This window comes from Anoplophora glabripennis, unplaced genomic scaffold (assembly GCF_000390285.2).
Source record: "Anoplophora glabripennis isolate ALB-LARVAE unplaced genomic scaffold, Agla_2.0 scaffold182, whole genome shotgun sequence".
NCBI classification, from domain to species: Eukaryota; Metazoa; Arthropoda; class Insecta; order Coleoptera; family Cerambycidae; genus Anoplophora; species Anoplophora glabripennis.
Window position 1 is genome coordinate 537939 of NW_019416287.1, and position 27521 is coordinate 565459.

The 27521-nt window shown below is 31.7% G+C and overlaps 1 protein-coding gene across 3 annotated transcripts; it reads left to right on the forward strand.

Moving 5' to 3' along the window:
* The first annotated feature begins 7581 nt into the window (after positions 1-7581).
* On the forward strand, positions 7582-27190 carry LOC108910979 (serine proteinase stubble). Of its 3 annotated transcripts, none has more exons than XM_018715771.2 (10): positions 7582-7719; positions 20672-20943; positions 21258-21297; positions 21617-21999; positions 22395-22716; positions 22900-23082; positions 23153-23381; positions 23721-24004; positions 25120-25271; positions 27010-27190. In XM_018715771.2, exons 1-10 carry the CDS (start codon positions 7632-7634, stop codon positions 27175-27177), a joined length of 2121 nt encoding a protein of 706 aa, XP_018571287.1. In that variant the 5' UTR covers positions 7582-7631; the 3' UTR covers positions 27178-27190. The 3 variants fall into 3 exon arrangements, with proteins under 3 accessions (XP_018571287.1, XP_018571285.1, XP_018571288.1); XM_018715769.2 differs by having other exon boundaries at positions 7583-7719; positions 25117-25271; XM_018715772.2 differs by having other exon boundaries at positions 7585-7719; positions 23727-24004; positions 25117-25271.
* Positions 27191-27521: the final 331 nt, after the last annotated feature.

The following is a 27521-nucleotide window of genomic DNA, read 5'->3' on the forward strand; positions in this document are numbered from 1 at the left end:
CATCTTAGTGTTGTCACGTCCAATTGTTTTATACGAGGTGTAGCCAAACCTTTACTTACGATATTATTAAATTGTGATAATTTTTCCTGCATCATATTTCTCCTATCCCTTCTGATATTTGATTGGTGATGAGAAATTGCCGGCCGAATTTTGGTCGATTTTACTTATTTAATTTTGATAGTCCATTAATTCAAAGGTGATAGGGGACCGTAAGTATTTATACACCATATATAAACAAGGACAATATTATAAATTTGACAGTTTTGGCAGCTGAAATATCCATATACATGTAGATGGAAGTGGAAACAATATAATATTCTCCTGCTACCATTTTTATACCCCTTTATATTAGGCAACACAATATTCATCTTTTTACTTTGTTAAGGTTGATTAGTAATATAGTGCAAACCTTATTCATTCTCAATCTTTAATATAATTTTATCTTATCAAATCAACTCATTTATTTCCCTTTAAATTATTTAAAAAAACAAGATGATTGTTTAGTCTTTTGTTTTTGAAGGCGCCAAAGATGATTTTTTAAAATCAAATTTTATTCATATATTTCCCGACACAATGTACTGCCTTGAAATTTGGTGTAGATAAATTTTTGAAGGGGCTAAATATGTCAGCGGTTTTAATTTTTGACCATCCGCTATAGAGGTTACTCAAAAAGGTATTCCTGTTAAAATCACTGAAACCGCATAATTAAAAAAAAAAACAATTTGTTGCTCTAAAGTCAGCGGTTTCTTTTCCAAAATCATCTTTAGCTCCTTGTATTCGAAAAACAAAATACAATAAGTCGTAGGAACAAATCGTCTTATTTTTTGATATTCTATCGTTAACTGAAATATTATTTAATAAGGCTTTAAAACTGTGCTGTAACTATGCTTTTATATATAAAAAAAACAATTCACTGGAAGCAATGCAAAAATGATTGTAACAATTGTATACATACGTTTATACCACTTGGGTATTGCGTATTTATTTAAATTAAACCAAATTCACTGTCATTTACATTAAGGTATGCTTTAGATTTTTTTCTGTTTGAATTTAGGCAAGTGCAACTGCAGATTCTTCATATACTTTGTCTGCAGACATTCGATTGGGTAATAAATTGAAAAAAACTATAAATAGATATGATTTTAAAATTAAATGATTTTAATTTTGTGGAATTAATTTCTCTCTTGCTTCTCCATAAAAACTAACACTTTAATTGATTACAATGAAATGTACATAAAGAGTGCATTTAGTTGAATATTGTATTAATATTCTGTATTTTTAGTTTTAAATGTGCCAAATTAATTGCTGAACTTTATGCTGAAATTACCAATCAGTCACATTTTCAATAATTATATTAATATGGTAATATCAACTGTAGCAACCCCTAACTTAAACATTCCGTTTCAAATAATGTACACATAATCACAATTTGATATTAGTATTCAAAATCATTAGCATCAACAAGAAATTTAAAACTTATATAACTGTTAAATATATTAAATTACACTTACAATTAGCATATATCTGCATTATTAAAATGCTGCTGTAGTGATCTCGGGTCTCACGTAAAGAGCCACGAGCAGAGAACATTTTTTATTATTGACATATACAGCATGCCCGCGGATTGAGTTTACAAGAGAACAAATGGCCCAAAAAATTAAAGATACCAAAAAAGGTAACTACCTATTATTGATAAAAGTGTTTGCTTGTTTAGAAAATACGAATCACCATGACGAACTTCAATTTTGTTGTACAGGGTGGGTTGAAAACACAAAAATGTTATTTTGCTTACGGTAAATATACCTTATTTTGCAAGATACAAAAAAAGGCATTCAGATGTTTAAATATGGTCAAGATATTGTTATAAAAAGTGTACGTTACATTACGTTATGTTCTATAGTTAATGGTTTTGCATGTAATTTTTATTACTATTCAGAATTTTTAAAATAAGCACTATCATTATTGAATCTTAAATACCTAAACAGAATCTCAACAAATCAAATATTTGATACTTTAATCTGTATATTACGTTGCACCCTCAATTCAGTGATTACGGTCAGGTAATACATAAGTATTATAATAATACAATTATCAGACGTGAAGAGGTCTGTAAATAAGTACATTATGATTAATTTTACAAAATGCTCAATCGATTTTAAATTTCCTTATCCAATTAAGTTATTTCCAGGTACATAGTACATACTTAAAATATTTCATTAAAAGATTTTAAAATTTTTAGTAGGTACCTACATAATAACTGTGCATTATTTAATGTCAAACATGTCAAAATTATGAATATTTTCGTGTATAAACATTTACCTTCATGTTTCTAAAGTTAAAAAAATAATTTACGTTTAAATATCAAAAGGAAATTTTGTTAACGCCATTCGTTCAACTATGAAAAAACCTATTTTCTTGGTTGGTATATTTAGTTCAAATAGAAAAATAATTCAATAGTTTTCAGTCAATTTTTTTAAATGGAACCCTAATTTGACACAGGCAGACGCAAAATTTAATTTCTTTTCGATTATGTTAAGGTATACCAGGTTCTATTTCTTATAGTTTGCGAAATATTTTCAATGCCAAAATGAACTGTGAACGTTATGTTTAGTTATCGTTTAACGTAAAAAATACGAATATGTCAATAAATGTCTTGCAAATCAGCCATAATTTTAGTGAAAATACATATAATCACATTAAGTCAACACATAAAATAGCATGGAAACTTATCACTACTTCCAAAAATACTAAAAAATATTTACGATAAATTATTGTTTACGATAATTGCTTAATTTCGCGTTATAAATTGATGTGAAGAAATTGATTCTGTTTACATTTTTCTGAAAAATAACGGCATTTTTTTTTAAATGCAAATTATATTTTGGTAAACATTTTGAACGTGTTTTGATAAATTCAGATAAGTCGCTAGTACAGCTTCTTAAATTTTGGTACATAATATAAAAATATTTTGCGTACTCTGTATTCATCACTGAACCGATTTAAAGCGTTTAATACTAAGATATTTCTAAATTCCAGGAAATTGTACCTAAATATGCTACCTCCCTAGAAGGTACCTGCTTAATCCTACCCTCCCCGATAAAGGCCAAATGCCTCAAATTAATTTGAATTAATCTGGGTAAAGGCTATGAGATAAAATTTAGGAAATTAATTTTATTTCAAACGTAGCTAGTAGCAAGTCATACTTTGCAATTTTCCAGTAGTGTACATATATTTAGTTGTGTTGTGAAGTGTTCTGGCCCTTGATCCCTTAATTAAGCACATACAAAACGTAAGTTTTACACATTTATTTACTAAATTTAAAATTAACTGTCTTCTAAATAATTTTTTATTTTTTTTTATTTATTATATTTATTCACATATTTTATTAATATATCCAAACATACAGCTTGTCAAAATATTTTGGTGTTCTATTTATTTGAGTAAGTACACCCATTGTCATTGTTTTTAAGATAATTAAATTAACTTTTTTTGGGCGTCACATTGGATTTTAATTTTTTTAAGCAGTGTAAAATTTGTTTTAGGTATGTGTAACGTGTTACTTTGGATTTTTGTTGTAAATAAAAATTTTTTCTAAGACTCAATGTTGTTATGATGAAACAAAGCAGTAATACACATTTATGCTATTAGTTTAGGTATATTTATCAAGTAATTGTGTACCCATTGTAACATAAGACCGCAGAGACTTTTTATTATTTATTTGACGACGATTTAAGTCAACTCACTTCATACAAAAGTCAACGTCTACTGAGATAGAACCTTCTGAATATGACACCAGGAAATAACATATTTTAATATTACCCTAAAACTGTTTTTGACTCTAAGATTAGTTGGTACTTTTTTATAACCACCCCATAAGGTTAAAGGAGCGCAATGTAAGCCTGGCGGCGAATAGGTATATAAGTAACCTGAAAACCATCATACTATTCAAGACATTCAAGAAATATGTCGCACCCAAATAAATAAGACGTCCACTAAGCGAGAAGTTCCTAGCAAAACAAATTTAGTTTCATGCAAAAAAATACCCTATATAAGTTTTTACCTGAAAATAATTCAAATTAACATGCCTATATATCTCCTTTTGAAGCACATCTGAATTTCAAACGATATATTTGTTACTTTCTAAAGTCTTCTTACGTCAAATTCAAATATATATACGTAATATAAAATTATGTTTAAATTAAGGCGCAAATATCATTTTAAAAATTAAAAAAAAACATAACGGAACTCTAATTAAATACTACTTTTTTTTGAACATTTGAAATATACAAGTACATATTTTTCTCAGCTAATTTTTTGGAAAATTCGAAAATATTTCTTTAAATGATGAGGCTGTAACTGTTTTCATATTTGTAACATGTGTTTCTTCTGTTCTTGTTCATTTTCAGTTTGATACCCAACACCAGGAATTCTGCATGGGAAGATATCACAGCGAAAATTTGACGATTTTCGTGGTGCAATTGGAAGACATCATCTTTTCTAGTGTCATTTACTGACCAAAACAAGATTATTATAGAACTTTTGGTAGACAGTAGGAAAATAGAAGTAAAAAGTCAGTAAATTTCCACATTTATATTAAAGTAAAGATTATTTGACATATGGAGTGTAAATTATAGACAATGTTATAATTATCGCAATCATAAATAAAAGTTATAAATGTATGTTATAGGCAGCAGCCTTATAATTGTTTATTTACCGAAATGTACCTAACGTCGATAAACGATACCAAAAAATTGGGATCATATCAAGTATTGCTCACATTAAACAGACAACCAACCTAGGTTTCAATAATTTAATGCTCGAAATTTTAATGACAATTATCTTTGAAATGATTAAGATTCTGTGTGGAAAGGAATTCCCAACCAAAATTTGGAAATTTTCTCGATCTAATTCAAAGCGTGCATCGTGCATCACTTGAGAGACGTACCTTTTCTAATTTCATATATTAACACTAGTGATCAAGATCTACTACCTATCAACAACGAGGACGATTTGAGGAGGGCACTGATCAATGCTAAACCGTTACTTTATTGTTTCCGTGTGGTTAACGTTTTTCGATTGCTACCCTTTGTGTGTATACATTTTTGTGAAATAACTTTTATTTTGTGTGTATTTGTGCAACTCCATTGGCATAAAATAAGGTGCAGTGCCTAGATCTAGATTATGTGCAGTGCAAAATCCGGTAAAACTGGAGATAGATCACGCCCTTTAGGAAGTGTCGGCATTAGTGTAAACGAGATTACTCTGCCAAATGTTCAACCAACTGTTGGAACCGGTGATGATAGTTTCGGCGTGAATATGTTGTTTCAAGATCGTGTTGGAGATGCCATTAAACAAGTGACAGCTTTTCAAGACGATCTTGAAAAACATTTGCAAACAATAAGTTCTCAAGCTCTTCAAGCCCGGCAAGACGCTAAGGATATCGAGGGGGAGCTAAATGGTTTAGAGACACAAATGAATGCAGACACTTCCAGATGCTCGCCGTAGTGCCACAGTGCTGGGAGAGGTTGAGAACAGTGTGAGTGAGCAATGCTCCTGGAGTTGCTTAAGGTGGTAGCAATTCAAAACAAACCACACAGAAAACGATATTACTATTTTCACGTTTTTTCATTCTTTCCTGATTCATTGTAAGAAGGTAAATTGTTTAATATACCCTTTTTACATCTTTTTACAGCACACCTATATTTTTTAATTATATTTTTTTTTAGTTTATAAGTTTATACAATGTATGAATGAAAAAAATTATTCATTTATTTACTGTTCTGTAAAATAAATTTTAAATGATTAAATTTTTAATTAAAAAACTATTTAAATATGTTGTGGTTTATTTTTCAATAAATTAATAGATAGAATAGAATATAATAGAACACTCTTATACACAAAAGTACATTTTCAGTCGGAAACAAGGTACAAACATACAAAAGTACAAGGTTAAAATAAATAAAGTAAAATCATTAATAATCACAGGCACACAAAAAAAAAATGTCAAGACCCAGAGGGTAGTTCTCCCTACCCCTCCGTTTTTGGGGTCGCTGAAACCAAATATGACCATAAAAAAAATTAACTAGCCATTTCCCCATTACCACCCCCATACACCCCCTTCTGGGAGCTGAAATGTCAATTCTCATACAAAGTCGAGTAAGGTGTGTATTCTGGGCTACTAAGAACGAAAAAGACAACCAAAAATGAATTAGACCCCCTCGTTACCCCCTAGAGTCTCTTTACCACCCCCGTGCACCCCTTTCTGGGAGTTGAAATGTCAATTCTCATACAAAGTCGAGTAGGGCGAGTATTCCTTTGTTTTCTGGGCCACTAAGAACGAAGAAGTCTACCAAAAATGAATAAGACCCCCTCGTTACCCCCTAGCGTCACTTTACCACCCCCATTCACCCATTTATGGGGGTTGAAGTGTTAATTTTCATACGAGTCGAGTGGGTTGTGTACGTCTACGTTTTCTAGGCTGCTGAAAACAAATGTGGGAGGCAAAGGGTGCTGAGGGTGTTGGATTCATTTTCGGTAGTCTTCTTTGTTTTCAGCAGCCTAGCAAACGTAGGCATACACAACCCACTTGACTTTGTATGAAAATTGACACTTCAACCCTCATAAAGGGGTGTATGTGGATGGTAAAGTGACGCTAGGGGGTAACGAGGGGGTCTATTTCATTTTTGGTAGTCTTCTTCGTTCTTAGTGGCCCAGAAAATACACACCCTACTCGACTTTGTATGAGAATTGACATTTCAACTCCCAGAAGGAGGTGTATCGGGGTGGTAACGGGGAAATGGCTAGTTAAATTTTTTTATTGTCATGTTCGGTTTCAGCGACCCCAAAAACGGAGGGGTAGGGGGGTCTACCCTTTGGGTCTTGACATTTTTTTTGTGTGCTTGTAACCATTTATGAAAGCTCTGTATAATGTAGGTTAATTAGGCGTTATAATACTTTTAATTGCAAATTGATGAAAAAATCTGCATTATCTAGTACTTTTTCGAAAAAGATTTTCTTGAAATATTTGTAACCTCTTTGGTTTTCAAGATATTTTTATTTGGTATGAATATGTTTGTATATTGACTACAGGATGATTTCTTTCTTTCTAATTTTAAGAGGCGGATGTTTTTAACTTTTATTCACAATTAATGTCCTTTAGACGGTTCATTGAATTTATACGGCTGAATGCTATTGTCTTGACATTTCTTTAAAACAATTACAATTAGGATGTTAATGTAGGTGATACCAAGTGTAACAAATACATTTTTTTTTCGCTTACAAGTAAATAATCAAAAGGTGTGTAGGTGTATTTAAGGTTTAGCCACAAAAACAGAAGGTAATACAGGTCGTTGACCGTCATGTCAAGGCCAAGCCCCGTTCTTGATGATTCAAGATAACTGTGAAGCACCGCTAGCACTAGTTCGACAGTGGACAGCGGTTACCATTAAAACTAATAAGGTACTCTAAATTGTGGTATCCTATAGTTGGTGACTATTGCGTGATAAGACCTATATTAATATATAAGTTATTGTGATTATACAAGAATGCAATGGTTGTGGTCTTCATTTAATTAGTGAAATCATTTCAATTGTGTAGTGTGTGCTTAGCTAATTATTCAACAAGTAGCTATCATGTGTAGGACCAGACAAATCATCCTCTTTATATTGTTTTTAGGAGTACAAGCACAAGATGATTCACTAGCTGGTAGTTTTCTGTCAGGTATGTCCTCATTTCTCCCTCAGACCGCTTTACGTTGAAATGTTTGGATCTAGGACCGATCCTCTTATATCTAGGTTAGATTATACTCAAAAATAATTAATAAATAAAGTGCAAAATGTACCTACTTATTGCACTATTTGGCCTTAAAAGGCTGCATTGATCTTTAATTTCGTTGAGTAAAGGGTCATTTTTAATACCTTGCGAAATAAAACGTTTAATTCCTCGAATTAGAATAGACGAATATTTACAAATACAATTTAAACGTTACCATAGTAACGTTACCCAGCTGTTTCAATATACCGGGTGGCCCAACGGGACCTGTACAATTGTAACATCTGGAAAACGGTCGCAACACGCAGTGAATGCTGAACTAGATCAATTTTGTTGTTTTTTCTAACAATTTAATGGTGTATTATCATCCTCTTACACAGGATGGCCATCCTCATATGAATAAAGACAGAAAATAAAGAGTCGCTTAAGAGCCCTTAAAATACTTTTCACAACAGTTACTTTTTCACAAAGTTGCCTTTTATATTAATTTTCATTATCTGTAGAACTATGGAAATGTAGTGTTTCAATTCAGGAATAAAATATACAACTTTGAAAAAGCGTTATATAGAAGCAAATGGTTTTACTGACCATATAAAAATAGAAGAATAAGACAAATCGGATATATTAATTAGATAAGTTTTTATACAGGGTGTCCGCAAAAATTCACCGCCAACGTTTGACTGCATATTTACAACGATAAATAAATACAATCTACGAAAAAAAAGTTAAATAAAAATTATTGGTTTTTGAGTTACAAGCCTGCAGTTGTCAAAAATAAAAATAATTTTGTTAATAACTTCATAATCCGTTTACCGATCGCGTTATTTGGCACATTTATTTGGAGTATTATGGCGTATTATTTCTTAAAGCTTTAGTCAAATCGATATACTGGGTGATAGTTTTCTCCGGTTACCTCCCCCTTTTAAGCGGGCAAAACTTTTACAGTGGTCGTATTTTTTTAAAACGGGCAGCAACATTGAAAAAGTCGTTTTATTTAAAACAAATATTGTCTCTTCAGGAAATCGCCTACAGAAAGCCATTGTTAAGAAAAATGGCATTATTTCCAGGTATGCATGTTTCGGTTTGCGTAGCAGTGTCACGAATTTAAAACTTTGAGTTCAGTAGGCGATGAAAACAAGATGTTGATGATTGCTGTGGCTATCAGGTAATGCCATTATTGTCGTATTTCTTTAGGATCCTCATCACATAATAAATTTTATTTAAATTTGACAACAAAAAAATAAGCAAGTTTTAATGGCTAAAAAATAAATGTTCTATAACTAAATAGTGTTTTAATTCGAAGTTTTATTAAAGAAAAGACCGAAGCAAATAGGATAATAAATACCTTTTTATATATTTCTATCATAAATGTGTCACAGAGTATTGTGTAAATATGTAATACAGTGTGTGCAAATGAAACATGCACAACTGCTAACTGCTTTATTATAAGTGGACTGAATATTATGGCGGTCAAAATTTGAGAATTAAATTTCAATTATTTGCGAAAGTTAGCCTTTCGCTACAGCGCACCATACGAAACCGGTAATAATGGCAGTTATTGATTTCACGTTTGCTTCGTGTATACGTGCCTTAATATTCTAATAATGTCGAATACGCCAAGGGGTAAAAAACTACCTTTCGCTGATAAAATACGCAAATTTATTTATTTTTACTTATATTATTTATTTATTTACGACGAACACGCCTATGACTAGCCGACGAAAAACCCGAACTCTAATTAGAAGTGCCCGTACACACAGTATGTAAAAAAATGTCGAAAGGCGTATTGGCGCATAGTTCCTGAATTCCATTCAACTGAACTAGGTGCTCTTTCGAATAAATTATTGTTTGATATAGTGCTTCATGAACGGGCATATAAAATTGCAAAATTGTCACATCAGTACTTAGCTGCTAATTGATAAAGGGTGAATGGAAAAATAATTGAAAACTGCTTTTTGTTTGTTTGTTGTTTTGCTAAAATGATTATTTTAAAATAGAATACCTTATTTTAAATCATGATTAACCATAGGCGGAGAGTTTAAGGTTTAATTTGGCATAAAAATATTTTCTTTATCTTTATATTTCTAGATGGCGCTGTCGTGCATTTTTCGATTCCTCCATAACAAAACAATTCGGTGCATCTTATAGAGAATTAAATTTTGGACATTCTTTGTCGCATTCGCCAAATCCGAAAAAAAACGTTGCTTCGATATTTCCAATTTTGTTTGTTGTTTCTTGAGAATAAGACACACTACAATTTCTTAAACATAAATTTTTAATAGCTTTTTATTTGAAACAAATAGATTAAATCGCGGGTTAAATTGTATGATTTTAAATAATAAATAATGATAAGGTACAAGAAAATAAATGATTATTATTATTGAATAGAAATATATTTCAAATAATGTCATAAAACTGTTTATGAGAATTCTAAGTTAACGTTTATGAATTAATTTACTTTAGTTTTAGATTATTTTCAATTTAATTTTGTAACACCTAAAAATCAAAAGAAAAATATTTACAAAATAAACAATCCCTTCCAGTAATGTGAAAAAGAAATAATAAATGACATTTGCATGAAATAAACAATTTTTGATATTTAAATTTTCTTTTATAGACACAAATAAGAGAGACAAAAAATGTTACTATGTCTGTTACTATTTCAAGAAATAAAACCAATAATTATTTATAAAGGTGTCCTACTGCTTATAATTATTTCACGTTCCTTTCGAATGTGCCTCAAATTAATAGTGTTTTACACAAATGTGTAGGTTAGGCACCATATTGCTGGAAGTGAATAAACACATATATTGTAAAGTTGAACAGAGAGAGCAACAATTAGGTTGCCGTTATTATTTCAATGGCAAAATTTTCAAGTGTACCAATATTCGATGTCATTTCTATCTCGATTTGTAACCATCGAATCAAGATTTCGATCCTTACTAGTCTCACATGCGGTGTAGGCACTTTGTGATTTATTTTCAGTGCGTTGAAAATTATATTTTTACCCGTGTTTTCAATTTTCTGTGCGATTTTAATGTTCTTCTTTTGACTTTTATGCATATACTTTTGTTATTGTTTGATTCATCGTTTAAAAGTAATAGTTTTTAGTGTATACATATAAATTTTACATACTTTAAATGTAAGTTATTGTTCACTGTTACTTATTTGATGTTGGTTTATGTGACATATTTTCTATAAATAAATTTCAAATCACATTCTTCTTTTCTCCTTGAGCAGGTTACTACAAATTATGATGCAAAATAAGTTAAATTAGCAATTACGAAATGTATATTTATTGTCGTCACAAGCGTTTATTTTAAATTTTCGCTCAACCTTTCAATTGAAACTAAGGACCCGTGTTCAATCACTCAACGCAGGGCCAATCTCGGCCAAAGTAGAAATCCATGTCCGAAGGGACCCAAACTACCCTCCACGAGAACCAGAAGGCGCGGTGCGGATTATAACATTTTTGACTATGTTTAAAAAATTTCCACCAAAGTTCTTTACGAAGCTCCCAGCCGCCCGCAAACATCAAAACCGCAGCAGACGTCACCGCTGGAGACACGACAACGCACTGCAGAGTTGAAAAAATCACCTCAGTTTCGGATTTCGGAAAATAAAAACTTCGAAAAATGCGAAATTCGAACTGGGGAACCGCAACCGCAATGCAGTGTCACAGTGCCACGTTAGACTACAAGTCCATCACCCATTCCAGGCGACTACAATCTAAAGATGGGCAAAATCCAAAGAGACCAGTTGTCCAAACCAACGGCGGGCTTCAAAGATGGGATCGAACGTCAACCTTGGTACCTTCCAGTAACCAGGAATGGAACCTGGCCAGTACGAATAGTACGGTAATTTATTGCTATTTGCATTGCATAAAGCCTCTACAGTCAGCCACCCAGGCTTTGTCCAATCCTGCGGTGAAGATCCCAACAGATAAAACAAGCTCCTAGAAGCTTCCAAATTTCCTGGTACTCTCAGGTGACCTCAAAAACAGTGCTAGGCAAAGCAAATCTTGTGATATAGACACCAGAGTAAATATACTGGAAATGTAACAAAAACATTTTGTGACCTAGACTCAGTTGAAAACCTCTAGAAACCGTGCCATCCTGAGATTGTACAAAAGTGGAAAAAGGTATAATTAGTTTGTTGTCCCCATTTCCAGCAACTTCGCCTTTGATGGAGGACAACCGGCCAGCGCGACGTACACACTCTCAAGCGTCCGTTGAAGTTGGCGTGATGACTTGATGAGGGAAACATTCAAATATCCCGTTTGCCTCTTTGCCAGCGAGCAAGAGACGAGAGTCCCAGCATCATAGGCAATACACGAGGACCTCGGTAATAATGCCGGTTCTCCCCATATTAGAGGTAATTCCCGTTATTAATAAATATACTTTAAAATTGATGCCGATTATTTGTTTTTAAGTGAAAAGGAATGAACATGAAATTTTACTCCAATTAAAGAGAAATGCTCTGCTAAAAACTATAACTACAGTAGAAGTCATCTTAAACATAATTTGGTAATGTGTGTGGAACTACACCTCAAAAATAATATATATCTGTAATAATAATAAATAAAGATCTAAAATACCTAAATATATACCTAATACCTAAAAAAAAGTAAAGCCAATAATAGTAGATTGGTAGGTACACATCAGATTTAAACCAATATAGTTTTACTTCTTTCAGAAGTTACCTAACTAAAGTGTCAATATCTCTTCGCCTAGTTGTTCTTGAATGAAATGGTCAACTAATTTGAACCGTCCTAGAACCGTCCTCTGTCGGAACGAATACAGACCTACTGACTACTCAGAATGCGTACTGACTGGGAGCGAAAATAAACCTTAAGTACCATAACCCACTTGCGCAACTTGTTACACGCAGCATACGTAGTTCGTAGTATAGAATCGGATGTAAATTCAAATTCTAACAGCACACGTAGCCTTGCTGCGCTGCATGTCCCCGCGACCAGCCGCGTAAGTGGGTTACGGCACTAGAGTCTTATTAACCTTCACAATTTGACCAAGACAGTTATTTAAGATTTTGGGGCAACAACACTTACCGTTTCTGCAAGTAATGTTAAAAGCCTTAATAATGCGGCAAGGCACTAATTTTTTATCAACTGTAACAAAAACACACTCAATAATTTAATTGTCACTAGTATTATGTTGGGTTCTCATTTTAGTGTATGTGATTTATGAGGAAGTGAACAGCATTGAAAGGAAAAGATAATAAAAAGTTAATAATTGGACATTGTTGGAAAACTTACCCATTCTGAGATTTAAAAATTGTAGAAGCGACAAGCTTCTGCAAGAAATGTTCAAACCACAAACCAGACAGACTGAGTGATAGGGAAGCGCGACGCGAATGCAGGAGACTTCGCACTTTTAGGGGAGAGCGCCCATTAAATATATTAGCTTGAAGCGTACATGAGGTGCAGTGCTATGACTAAAAATCTCATTTATTTCAGTTATTACTAATTTAATCATGAATAAATGTATAGTAAACAATTGTTTTCCGAGCACAAATCTTATTTTTTTAGAGTGAATATACAAGCCATTAAAAAAACCTTCAAAATTATAATAATGAAAATAAAGAAAAGTAAAGAGAAAATTTAGTAAACATCTCGGTAAATATCGATCTAGACTTGGCTGGAGACCTTTACACTTTTGGTCATAACTTCAACTGAAATGTTGCTCTGCTTCTTTGTTATTCGGAAAAAGACCTCACCGTAAAAAAAATATATCCTTGAATGAATCTGCATAGGAAGGACGATAGATTATTTCTATTCTTTGTAAAATTAAAATTTCAAGGAGAGGATTAGTAGCGTTACTTTTTATAGAGATTAAACAATACAAATTCAATATAAGGAAAACATAAACATGGCCCTTATAAATTATGACTATGTCTTAGATTCTAAGCTATAAAAGGAAAAAGCTTCATTTTTTAATTTGTTAATATAAAAAAGTTCAAGAAGCACATGAAATTAAAATTATAATATCCTCAACTACTTTTTAGTCAAGAGGAGTCGTTTGCTAATGATAAACTAACTAAAGTCGTCATCATTATGAGATACATAATAAGAAAAGTTTAGCTACTTCCGTTTCATAACGATTCGTTATGACTTAAAGAATAAGGAGGTAAGTCGTAATGGTCGACTGTTTCTAGCAATTGTTATGAGTTGTCAGATATGCAACCTCATGAAACATCCCGAGCATTAAAATCTCCCGTCTGAACAGACGTTGATTCACTGATTTCGGTTTTGTGTAAAGAGGGAACAGTAATTTCTTTAAAATTTGTTCAATCATTCCTTAAAATATTATACTTCACGATGCATTTATGCCATAGTCTGGATATCGTTTATGGTATAGTCTCCGAAGTCAGTTCAACATGTATAAAAACGCCTAGCAATAAAATTTAATTAATTTCATAGGCGCCCCCAAAAAAGTTTTCTGCTAAAGGTAAAAAATTATAATAGTTTGTATATAATGTGTAGAACATTTGACCAACATTTTAATTATTTATGTCCTCAAACAATTTTATTAGGTATGTTGATGGTAAATTTAGTTTTGTTCCGTTTCAAAAGGTCTCCAAAATGCCATGTAATAATATTAGTAAACAAAATATCCCTCTTATATCTCCCTTTCGCAATTATAATATGAATTATTAATAGAAGGTGCCTATAATAAATTAAAATTACGTGAATCGCACCAAATTCTGCATTGCTAGGTCATTTGTTAACAAATGAATTTATGGCCAGGACGCCCAGTGCGGCTGTGTTTGTGCCGCGTTTGCCCGCGCATTCATTCTTCAACTGAGCGACCAGACCTGTATATGAGTATGGCTAAATAAATATGGGAACAAGTTTTCAATTCGTTTTTTTCAAAAGTTTTTTCAAATATTTCAATGCCAAGTTGCTGCATATTTTGATCAGGTCCGGATTAAGCAATATTTTTACAATTATGACGAATATTAATTTTTCAAGTTTGGAATTCAGAAAATAATATATTTTAATGTCTTGTTTAAATAAACCTACAAAATAATTTAAATAAATTTATTGTCTTTTAAGTAATGTTAGTTTATATTCGTCTTTTAGTAGATTTCACTGAATTAAATATTTTAACTTCATGATTTATTATCACATCGACATCGATATACTTTTCACATACAGTTCAATATTTACAATTATTTTTAATAGCCATCATGAAAATAAACACCAACTGTGACAAAAAACTAATTGTAAATGGCCGGTTGATAATATGAGCCTGTATATTTACAACAGTTAATAACGTGGCACTAAAAAACATGAAGCCAACACTGGAAATAAGTGCATGTGAGATGGAGAATGCTGCGCGAAGCCGTCGAAATGGCATAAAATATTTTTATGTTATTACTTACCTAAAGAATGAAATTTCAGCACTATTGTGATTCAGATCTGCTATTACAATCGTCAACGATACACTGCCCCATGATTGCACAAATAAAAACAATATATTTAATAAAATACTAACAACGTTAGCACATCGAATGTCTAACAGCGACTGAGAGCGCGAGGCTGGCTGGGCTGCGGTTGGGCTGACGGTTAGCTTCACCGGTTTGCCTCTACCGTTCAGTATATTTTGTGTATGTTAATTACCAATGTGAGGAACTGATTTTAAATAAAAGCGAAATGTTTTATATGTTTTGTGAAGCTCCTTCAAAGTGGGAATATATACAGGATGTTCCAAATCATAAGTGTACAAGCTATTAGTTAAAAAAACCAAGCCAAAATAGTTTTTACTTTTTACCAAAGACCATAAAAATTTTAAAATTAACACATCGTTAAAATTGTGAAGACTACGCCAGTCGCGATTTTTTTAGGAGTCAACTTTTAAAAAATTGTACTAGCAATTTTTTATCTGAAATCAAAGCACACGCATCATGTTATCCTACATCTCTCGATATGTTTCTGTACCATTTATATTAAACATTATTATATTATATTTTCAATTTGTACCAAGAAATTATAGATGTCGAAAGTCCTGGTACATTTTCGTTTTATTTCAATAATTTTGGTGGTTTTTGACTGTTCATTTAATTGTATCTGAATTAACGTAAAAAAGGGAAATATTTCTAATTTTGCATTAAAAAAAATGCAGTAGATTATTGCAAGCAGTGTAGAATAACGCGGAGTTATTAGATTTCGAATGAAAAATCTCTAATAAAGTTTTAATACAGTTAAATTTTGACCTTTAAAAAAATCATAGGATTTGTAATTTTGAGTAAGTTATAATTTCCAAATATGCACCCTTTTAGGGTCTATTTAAAAACATATATTTGAGCTTCATTTGTCTTTTACTTATTATGTTAGAGGTTTGTGTCAATCATTTTGAAATAAAAAAAGTATTAATAGCAGCGCACAGCAGCGATATGATTGACTTGACATAAACTGTAAAACCACGGATAAGTAGGCATGTTTTGTGAGAACTTCATTTAAATTAAATCGTACCTAAATTCCTTTTCCTAGAATTTTTTCCACAAACAAAGCACACATTTTACATTTTTAGGGATTTAGATAAAAATATTTTTTGAATTTATATTTGTCATTTATTTTATTATTTGATGGCAAAAACAAATAATGAAAGCGCCATAGTTGTAATTGTTTGTTTGTATTATATTCTATTCAATCACAGCACTACTATTGTTAATATTAATTTTTTAAATTTATCAAACTATATTTATAACATTTTTTTTTTTAATTAAATATCTTCTCACACTGGTGTCAAGAATGCCATATCTTTCGAGGTTGTCCATTTTTTCTCTTGAGTATGTATAAATATTATTATTAAATTAAATTAATTAAAATTTAATTCCTTTCTACTAACATATCTTTAAAGGAAAAAAAGCGTTTCCTACTTTATTGAGAAAAATATATTTGAAATTTTGTGGATGGAGCATCTTTGCCAAGACAAGGTATATATAATCATTTCCAAACCTTCTATCTATCTTCTATTTTATCTATCTCTGACCTGTTATCAACATAATTACAAATAATAAATAAACTTAAACTAAATAACGCAAATAATATCAAACATAGGTAAATATTGTGAAAATAGAAACAAATTCTATATGCCAAAAATACACATTTGTGGACCCGAAGTTTAAAAAACTGGGTTTGGCTGAAATATAAAGCTGAAAATTTACACAAGTTAATAGTAAATGAACTTTCAGCTTTCAGCTATGCTAACTCTTGAGAAACAGGACATTGCAGTTGGCTTTTGTGGGTGTGTGAACAGTTTTGCTTTGTAATGCGATTCAAAACATGCCTGATAATTTCGATTGGAAATATACGCGAAAATTTTGTTCACCATTTTCTGCCCCATAGAAACGGTGGGCTAGATACCCTTAAGCACCGGCAGCTACTTTTGGCTGGGGCTCTTGGCTTTGTAGGTCAGATTCGAAAGTTGAATGAAATTGGAGTTATATTGCAACATTAAAAACGATAAAGACATTTTTAAGAAATACAATGCCGCAAGAAAGGTTAAGTACTACAGCCATGCTCAGTATGGAAGAATTGTTGATAAAGCACATAACACACCGCATTCAGTAAAAAAAAATATTGTAAATTGTATTTATCCAGTACAAGCCATTATGTCGTCTACGATGATTATTAGATCGATTGAAGTTCTAGCAACATAACTGATGTATTGATGGTATGAAAATTTTCACCATTATAAAAAGGTTAGAAAACTGTAGACGAGATTAGAATAATTTAGACAGACAATCCAGATGGCGCATAGAAATAGATTACCATTCTGTTGTGTACGGTCAAAATTCTAGAAAAAAAACTGCAATAGCACTTACCTTGGCCTTGGTTATACATGAGGATTGCTGCTTCTTGTGGATCGTATCTCGTACAAGCACACACTTTTGTTTAAGAGGATATAGTTACAACGGATTGGAAAAATAGGGAAAAATTGGAAGAAAAGCAAGTAATTAAATTATAATTATAAAACACACCAGCGGCGAACGTTATGTCGAACATGATGAGTCTCTTGTTTTCTTTCGTTTCGCGCGCATATCCACCTTTTGCCAGAGATTAACGCGAAATGTACATTTAAGAAAAAAAAAGTAAATGAAGAGAAAAACGTAACTAATTATTATATACTTATTTAAAAATTACTCAGTATGTGCAGTAACATACTGCACACCAAAACAAGCAATGATTTCAGTCAAATTATTGGTTTGGTAAAAGACAAAGGTTTTTGCAGTAATCCCTGGGAAGTTTTGATAGTTGCATCGCGAGTTATTCCGTCATTACCAAGATGAGTCTTAATTATTCAACCTACCTTCCAACGCATAGGTGAAGCTGAATAATTTTTTATTAGAACTAATGCACCAGTTTTAACTGGCCTTAAATTTTCAGTCCATTTACTGCCTTGTTGAGGCGTATGTGAATATTCGCTATGACACTTTTTTAAACTTATATTAAATTCGTGAGTTTCAAAAGATAAAGAGCTTTAATGGCAAGCGTGTTTATAACTGTATTAGCTTCTAGTTTATTTATAATTTGTACTCTAATGTAAAAGAAACAAAAACACATTTTAATCCAAAAAAAATTACTTTATATACAGGGTGTTTCTAAATAACACCGAAAAAATGTAAGGGGTGATTCTCTGATGAAAATTAATAAGGGTCTTTGGTATAAAATTTTTTGAAAGAACTCTCCCCTGAAATGTTACGCCTCTCCAAAAATTTCCAACAAAAAATTGTTTTTCTTTTTTATCTCCCACGTATACCAACCTAAAGAAACTAAACTTGGTGAACATTGTCTGTCAAAAAAAAAACACTTTTTGAAATTTTTTCAACCCTGAACTTGTAAGGGGTTGAAATAATCAACTCATATAAATTTTTATATTTTAAAAAAAATATGTCTAAAAAGCCTCATTCATTTACTCACTTTTTGATCAATCAAAGTTTTTTCGAAAAGTAAAGGATGTTGGAGAAAAAAAATAAATGTATTGCAATGCGTTTTTAAGATGAGCTGTTTAATTCGAGTGTATTTTGCCGAAAGATCTAGTGGCCTGTTCTTTGCAATGGAATCCATAGAAACAAATGTCAATGTCATTTATTGTTACTGTTTCTTGCTCTTTCACAAGTTTTATGATTTTGTGTAGAAAATATTATGTAGTTGATAAACCGATTTTTTTTTTTTTGGAATTTTTGGGGGCGTAACTTTTGAAGGGAGTTTTTTCAAAAAATTTTATACCATAATTATACATTTTTTTGTTATTATTTAGATACACCCTGTATATTTATCTTGTATATATTTTAATATTCTCAAAATAACGCGGAAAATTTTAAGGCACAATTTTTATGGATAATTTCTACTGAATAGTTCCGTGAATAGAGTATACACTAGAGAAATAACTTGAAATCTACAGTGAGAAACAAATATTTCAATAAATTAATTTGTGAGGACAGAACTCAAGAAAATGTTTATAACAAATCTTGATGTTATCAACAAGATTAGTATTGTTTATATCAAGTCAATTAAGTCATCCAAGCAATACGGAATAAAAAATATTTCAAATGTAAAGAGAATAAAAACAGCGAGTTTTTATCAAGCGAGAAAAAAGTGCGAGAGCAAATAAATATGACTGAAATCAGTGAATATTGAAATAAATTTGTATATAAATTAATGAAATTATCTGTGATCGTTCTGTTAATAACAAATGTGAATATGTTGTAACAACAATACGATAATTTGAAAACAATTCATTGACTTGAAGATCCAAAAAATATATACGATCAAAATTCTAGCGAAAAAAGGCGACACTGGCACTTACCTAAGCCGATTGCGCTTCTTTTGGACTGTATCTCGTACAAACACACACACTTTTATAATTATAACGGATTGGAAAATAGGGAAAAATTGGGAGAAAAGCGAGTAATTAAATTATAATTCTGCGAGCAAAATAATACACACAGACAGCGACGCGGCCTGGCGGCGAACCACGTGTCGAACACGAGTCTCTTGTTTTCATGCGTTATCTAACTTTTAGGTAGGTACCAGAGATTAAGGCTCGATTACATTGAGCGAGTTTACTGGCTACTAGCAGGCGAGTTTAGACGAGTAAAGTAGCCTGGCTTTCAACTTTTCTCGCAGATTGTTTACAATCAGTTAGTGATAGTGAACATGATTACACTGGGCGAGTTTAATAGCAGCTAGTAATTCGCCGACTAGTAGCTAGTAAACTCGCTTAATGTAATCGAGCCTTTAGCGCGAAATATAATACAGGGTGATTCACAAATGGCGACCAAAAATGAAACCTCGTATTTTTTGGTGAATTTTTTATCTAGGACGCTTCGTTAAAAAGATACAGGGCGTTAAACTTCAAAATATGTTTAAAATTTTTTAAAATAATTTAAAAACTAAGTGAAATAATTTGAAATTGGGCACATATATTTATGTAAACATTGTCCAAAATCTGAGGGCATTTCCTAAAATTTACATGCTCCAGTGGCGGAGATACAGGGTATCGGTGGTATATTTTTCAACGATTAGTTCAACGGAAAATTTTTCCACAACTGCCAGTATTTAACCTGAAGAAAGCGCATACAAAGTTTCACTTTTACATTTTTAGTTCCAGCCTTACTAGTTTCCATTCTGCACCATCCTGTTCTGTGATTGGGTGAAAACAGTATATTTTCAAATAAATAAATAAATTACAGCAATCCGAATAAATAATATAATATTTGTGTGTCTTGAACTGATTAAATCATTGACGCCAAAGCAATTGTTGATTTGTTTGACTGGTATCCTTAAGGAACCCTTAAAATAATTTTATTAACTTCCTTATGTAACGCTAAACTTTTTTATTTTCTGTTTTATTCTATTTGTTTTACTTTCTAGGTCTATTGGATACTATAACAAGCACTGCAGACTCAAAAGATTGTCCTGGTATATGTGTACATACGTTTGCTACAATTATATGCTATGACGTGTTTGATAACGTAACATGCCCTTCACCGTCAATGAGATGTTGTGTAGAACCGCCGAATGCTTCTAATGACACATCTGTAAAGGATACTACGAAAATGGAAATAACGTCAACTACCCAGAAAATACCAACTACTATGGCGACTGTATTAACCACAACTGTTTCGCAACCCACCTCCAATCAGGTAAAATGTTAATTTCTCTACTTAACAACTTTGGACCCTTCAAATTGTGTAATAAATATATTGTATTGTAGTGTAGTTGAATATCGGTGTATTCTTTTTTCTGATTATGCAACTTCTTATCCTAATATTTCAATAGAAAACATGAAACTGATTTTCCTTCCTCCAAATACTACCGAATATCTATGGATCAAAGCATCATTCAAAAGTTTAAAATCATTGACAAGAAGTATGTAATATGAATTTCGGAAGATAAATTATTTTTATTTTATTAGATTTTTGATAAGTTTAAATATTGTTAATATTTGTTATTTCAGATTGAGAAACAGACGAATGTTCCAATTACCAATGAATCAGGTATGTTTATAATTTTAATATTACTTTTATATGTAGTACGTCCATGGATGAAGGCAAAAAAATTATAGCATGTTCATTTTTATAAGAGAAAATAGAAAATACAAGAGGATTATTCCAAACGACTGAATAGCCTTTGTATAACGATTATTTCTGTAAGGTTTAATTCAATATTTGCAGGTTACTATTGTTACCTTACAAATTGATGAATTTTATTCCATTACTTGCTAACAGTATGTTATATTTTAAAATATTCATTTGTCAATGTTACATTTCTTGTAGCAGTTTTTCGAAAATAATTTACTGTTTGCTTTTTTCTCAGTGGTCGAACGTGGATGTAACAGCAGCCAATATCGAGGTGTATGTGTTGCTGAGAAAATATCCGATTATTGTGAAGCCATCGTTAACGTGGCAAACCTTTGTAAACCTGGTTTAAAATGCTGTGTTTCTAGGAATACATTTGGTGACAAAATACCTTCTAATTTAGTGTATCCAAATAAAACTAAGAGTAATTCCTCTTACATCGAACAAAGGACGACTGTGAATCCATTCGAAAAAACCCACGTAAAGAAAACAACTCCTGCGCCTTCAACTTTAAAAAAATGTGACGGCGAGTGTGTAGGAGATTTCTTTGCTCTGTTTTGTGACAATATTGACACTGAAGCTGAATGTCCAAATGAGGGTAGTTGTTGCCTAATCAGCCCGGTAAGTTCATTCATATGTTCAAAAATTTCAATCTAATAATTGAAATTAAAAAAATTATAATGGATATATTTTTTTATTTTTATGATATGTAACTTTACTGGTTTCATTTGAATTATTTCCAGTGCATTTGAAAGAAGTAGTTTATTTCTTTGTAATATTCTTCATATAGAATTAAACTATACAATAATTTTAATATTTCTATTGACCTTTAAATATGGCAACTTGGTTTAAAATTTGTCTTAGTGGTTTTGACAGAATTAAAGGTTTTCACCCAATGACGACCTACTTTTTTGTAACATCCTGTATTATTTTTTTAAAAGACAAATCCTGTGTTAAAATAATAATACTTTTTGCTAGGTTCTATTTTTTCCAAATAATGTCCTATAATCTTGCAGTCAAATGAAGAAACATCTCCAACTCCTACTTATTCTGTTACAACAACCTCTAGACCAATAATTACACGTGATCCAGGTCCTATATGCCCAGGATTTTGTCTGTTAAATATAATGGCAGCTTTTTGTGAAAGACCATCAGTCCTTATACCGCATACATCCAACTGTAAGAAGGGTTCAGTATGTTGTGATAACACAAGGGATACAACGTCAAAGCCAAAACCACAACATTTTCCGAAAACCACAACAACCACTGCAAAGCCAGATCCACGACCAGAGTGTCCTGGTTCATGCATTGTATCTTATTTAAGTTTCACTTGTTTCAGTAAGTATTTTCAAAGAAAAAACAAAAAAATGAGAGTTAAAAAACATATTAACAAATTGTGGAACATCCACCTGAATATTTGAATTTTTATTAGATATAAATATTAACTCATTTTTGACAAAACTCCTGTGGAAACTAGAGCCAAGTCAAATAATTGTGAGACACCCTGTATACATATTTCAGGAAATGCGGAAATGACGGAAATATTCAAATGTAGAAAACCCGGTACAAAATGTTGCGCTCCAAAAACACTTATTAAAGAAACACTTGGACAAGGAGATGTATCTCATATCGAGGAAAGTACAATGCCGTCAGTGGGCATTTCATACACAACTCCTACGACGGAAATGTTGACAGCGACATCAAGTGAGATAATTTCGTAAATCACTTTATACAATACATCTAAAGAGATAGGTTTTATACATTTTTTTTTTAGCCACGGAAATGGTAAAACATGCATCGACTTCGAAGACACCGGTTTATAGTAAATATGTATGTGGAGTTAAAGGTACTTCCAGAACAAGTAGAATTGTAGGTGGTGAGGACGGACAACAAGCAGAATGGTGTTGGCAAGTTGCACTTATTAATTCTTTAAATCAGTACTTATGCGGTGCGGCACTTATTGGAACTCAGTGGGTATTAACAGCAGCACATTGCGTTACAAAGTAAGTTTCGTTTTTTTAAGGCATAATTAGTTACAAAATCCTGAGAAAATATTAGTTAATATTTAGAAAACCATGTAAAAAATTTAATTTTTTAAAACAATAGATTGTTTTTTAATGTTCGGCGCTTCGTCCACACTGATACAACTTGCCACGTTAATTCGCGGTTTATGCCGCCCAGTTGCGGCGTGATCAAGAATTAAAGTGCATTTAAAAAACTAATTGTAAAGTATTTTATTGCTATGCAATTTTTATAAGGAACTTTCCGATAAAGGTTTCCGTTTGTGACATTGTTTGATTAATTTTAAAATGTTTTGTGGAATAAATCATACATAAGTAAAGTTTCAGCATCGTACGTTCCGGTGATGCTATTTACGTGAGAGTAGGCGATCATGACTTAACAAGAAAATATGGAAGCCCCGGAGCACAAACCTTGAGAGTTGCCACCACGTATATTCACCATAATCACAATAGTCAAACGTTGGACAATGATATTGCTCTTTTAAAGTTGCACGGCCAAGTTGAATTAAAGGAAGGTGTATGTCTTGTCTGTCTTCCAGCAAGAGGTGTTAGTCATACTGCAGGGAAAAGGTGTACCGTTACAGGATACGGTTACATGGGAGAAAGTAAGTGGCTCTATTAAAATAATAGATATAAACAAAAAATGGTAAGAGTAGCGGTAAGGGAGTTTGAAAATACCATTAACGTTCTTGCAATTCGTAAATTATTAGACAAATAGAAAACATATTTTTTATGGTCAATTTTCTATGGCTTTAAAATTTTAATGACGTAACTCAAGAACGTGTATCGTAAGCAATTTTCACCTCAAATTTTTTCGCTGACTACGCGGTTCAAAAGTATATGGGAGCAAATATGTTGTATTTAGGCTTTTTACTATGAGTGCTAAATGAAATGCCACTACCGTGACTTATTTTATACAATATTATCTCTAAATTCAATGAATTATTTTCAAATTCAATAAACTTGTAAATAACCAACACTTCTGTTTTTTTTTGTAACACAATTTTAAATAGTTTACATATTTAAAATAATAACTATAGTAGGATCATATTTGATGTAAAGTAATATATCATTGCCCGTCAAGGGATCCAGTGCAGTACGGTTTTAAAGGGTTTAGAAATTGAATAATTTATGCATTATGAACGGATGACGGGATCAGTTCAAGTCTGGCACCCTGTTCCTACAAAAATCCCTTTATTCTCATAAACTATTTATTTTAAATGTAATGTATTATAAATCCAATTTTTTTTTTAAATTAAACATGTACTACATTTCATCTCTGTACGCGCCACTGTTTACTTATTTTTTGGAGACGGTCTCTGATTTACGACCAAACTCGCCAGGTTAGTATTTGGCGTATAACCGACCATTTCCTATACTCGATGTACCTGGGCGACTACAGCTACTACCAGAACACAGTGCGTATGCAGCGGTATTTCAGATTTTACATTAAATTTCATTTTAAATTTGAAATGGTTCATCTTACGCCTCCTAAAAATGATAACACGATTTTCCTTTGATAAAAGACCAACAATTTTTTGCTCTACTTTGCATCGAATACGATCCTACCATATCTTCATATAAAATATTTTTCTTATTTCTAATTGTAGAATGCACTGGTAAAATATTGCAGGCTAATTTCATTACACCCTGTGCAATACCTTATTATTACTAATAAACCATTTATCCCCTGTTGATTTCAAAAAATATTTTCCAGCAGGCCCTATACCGCTCAGAGTGCGAGAGGCCGAAATACCAATAGTTAGTGATGCTGAATGTATTAGAAAAGTCAATGCTGTGACCGAAAAGATATTTATCTTACCGGCGAGCAGTTTTTGTGCTGGGGGTGAAGAAGGAAATGATGCTTGTCAGGTATTAGTATATTAGTATACTATTGTTTCTAAGTAGATATAAAGTTGTTTGGAAATTTATTTTTTTGAAAAATTATTTTTTTTAAAATCACAACTTTATCTTAATTTTCTATGGGCCACCGAAGAAGATAAATCGTTAAATTGACATTAAATTTTTCCAATACATTTTAAGGCAAAACTATACAATGAATTAGAAAATAAAACAAATGTTTCGATTTTGTTCGTTTAAGTTAGAAAGTTAAAAGAAAACAATTTTTTGCAGAATGTGACCATTTCAAAGTATTCACATTCGAGTTTCTGTTTCTTCACAGTTTTAAACTAGTAAATGCATCGGTTTTTTTATCTGATGTTTATCTTATAGTTATAAATATTATTCTGGAACCATTTTTCGCTAACAGTACTGATAAAATTAAAAAAACCTCTGCTTCCGATGTATTGTTTCTATAAGAAAAAATCCCATCCCTAGTCAGGGTAAGTCAATTTAATTACTCATTTAGCAATTGATTTACTATTGATTCATTCACAGTAATTTCTCAATTTGCATTTTGCTTTGTAATTATTTTCATTAATTATTTACAATTTATGGGTTCACATTTTGTGGCTACTACAGGCTGCTTTACCCATTAAGATTTCACTAGTCATACTTTGTTTGGTAGTTTATTTTTGTATTCAGGACCGGATTAAGGCAGGGGCTACAGGAGCTGTAGCCCTGGGCCTCACAAAATCGGGAGGCCTCGGCAAGATCTGCCAAAATTCTTTTTCTCTTTGGAATCAAACCAAAAAATTTTGAAATTTTATACCAACAACTTGTTGATTGCGTTTTTTTAAGAATGAAACAAGAACCGTTTTTTTTTAGAAAGAGGGCCCGGGCCTCACCACAAGTTAATCCGGCCTTGTTTATATTAATTTATTACATGTAATATATTGCTTCTTCAACACAAGGCTTATCATATTGTAATTTTTTTTTAAACGCATTGACACAATTTACTACGGACGCATCATTTCTATACTTTCATTTCAGTTTTATTCGAATTTATAACCTCAAAAAAGGAGTTCCTTGCCAATTTTTGTTAAAATTTACATTACAATATACCTAACATTAAAATTAATAAAAAGTTAATATACAGTGTGTTTCACTTAAAGTCGGACACCTCCGTATTTAGGATGGTGATGGCCCATTTTCAAAATTCTTTTTTTTATGTGATAGTACCCAAAAAGGCCTGCTCTTTGATATATTTTTTGACATGTGACCTTTTCCATGGCCTACTATTATTAAGAAAAGACCCTCAAAAATCAAAAAACATATTAGGCATTTTTTTAAGAAACAATAACTTCCCCAAAATAATTTTTCTAACACTTAGTTTTCCGAGATCCCAATTAATGATGTAACAAATGTCAGTTTTTAGCATTCACGAATGTGAATATCTGTCACCGATATTCACTATACCTAATGTTAAAGTAAAAGCTAATAAAATATATAATTGTAAGCTACCTTAGCAAAAAAAACTTGTTATTTTTTAAAAAAGGAGTAAGAAAAAAACTTTTCTAATAAAAATGCTAAGAAATTAATATTTTTGCCTTATTTAAAATTATTTACGCATTTTTAAAAAAAGATTAGATTTTTTTTTCGAAATTCAGTCCCATAAATTTTGTGAATGCGAATGCGGATATTCGTTAGATCACAAATCCCAATACATGCATCACCAAAACACCTCATAATATTTTTACATTTGTTCAAGGGTGACGGTGGTGGACCGCTGGTGTGTCAAGATGATGGATTTTACGAGTTGGCTGGGTTGGTTTCATGGGGATTCGGTTGCGGTCGTTTAGATGTGCCAGGAGTTTATGTTAAAGTTTCATCTTTTATCGGCTGGATAAATCAAATAATTAGTGTCAATAATTTATAATACACAAAAATACCAAACACGCATATACTTATTAAAAAATAATTACAAAATCACCAGTAATTTTAGCTAGCATTCTAGCAAAATTAAATTACAGGTGAACGTTTGTATCTGATTTTACTGATTGTAAATAGTTAACACGTGAAAATTGTTACCAAATGAGAATAATGAGTATTGTTATTTAATAAATTATATCTTCAGTTAATATTTTTCTTCATTAAATGTTATTTATGATGTTAGTGTTGGAAAATGTTATTTCATTTTGACAGAAGGGAATAAGAATTAGTATAGACTATTTTTTCTATAGACGTTATTTAAATTGCATGAAGACGAATAAAGGAAAATAT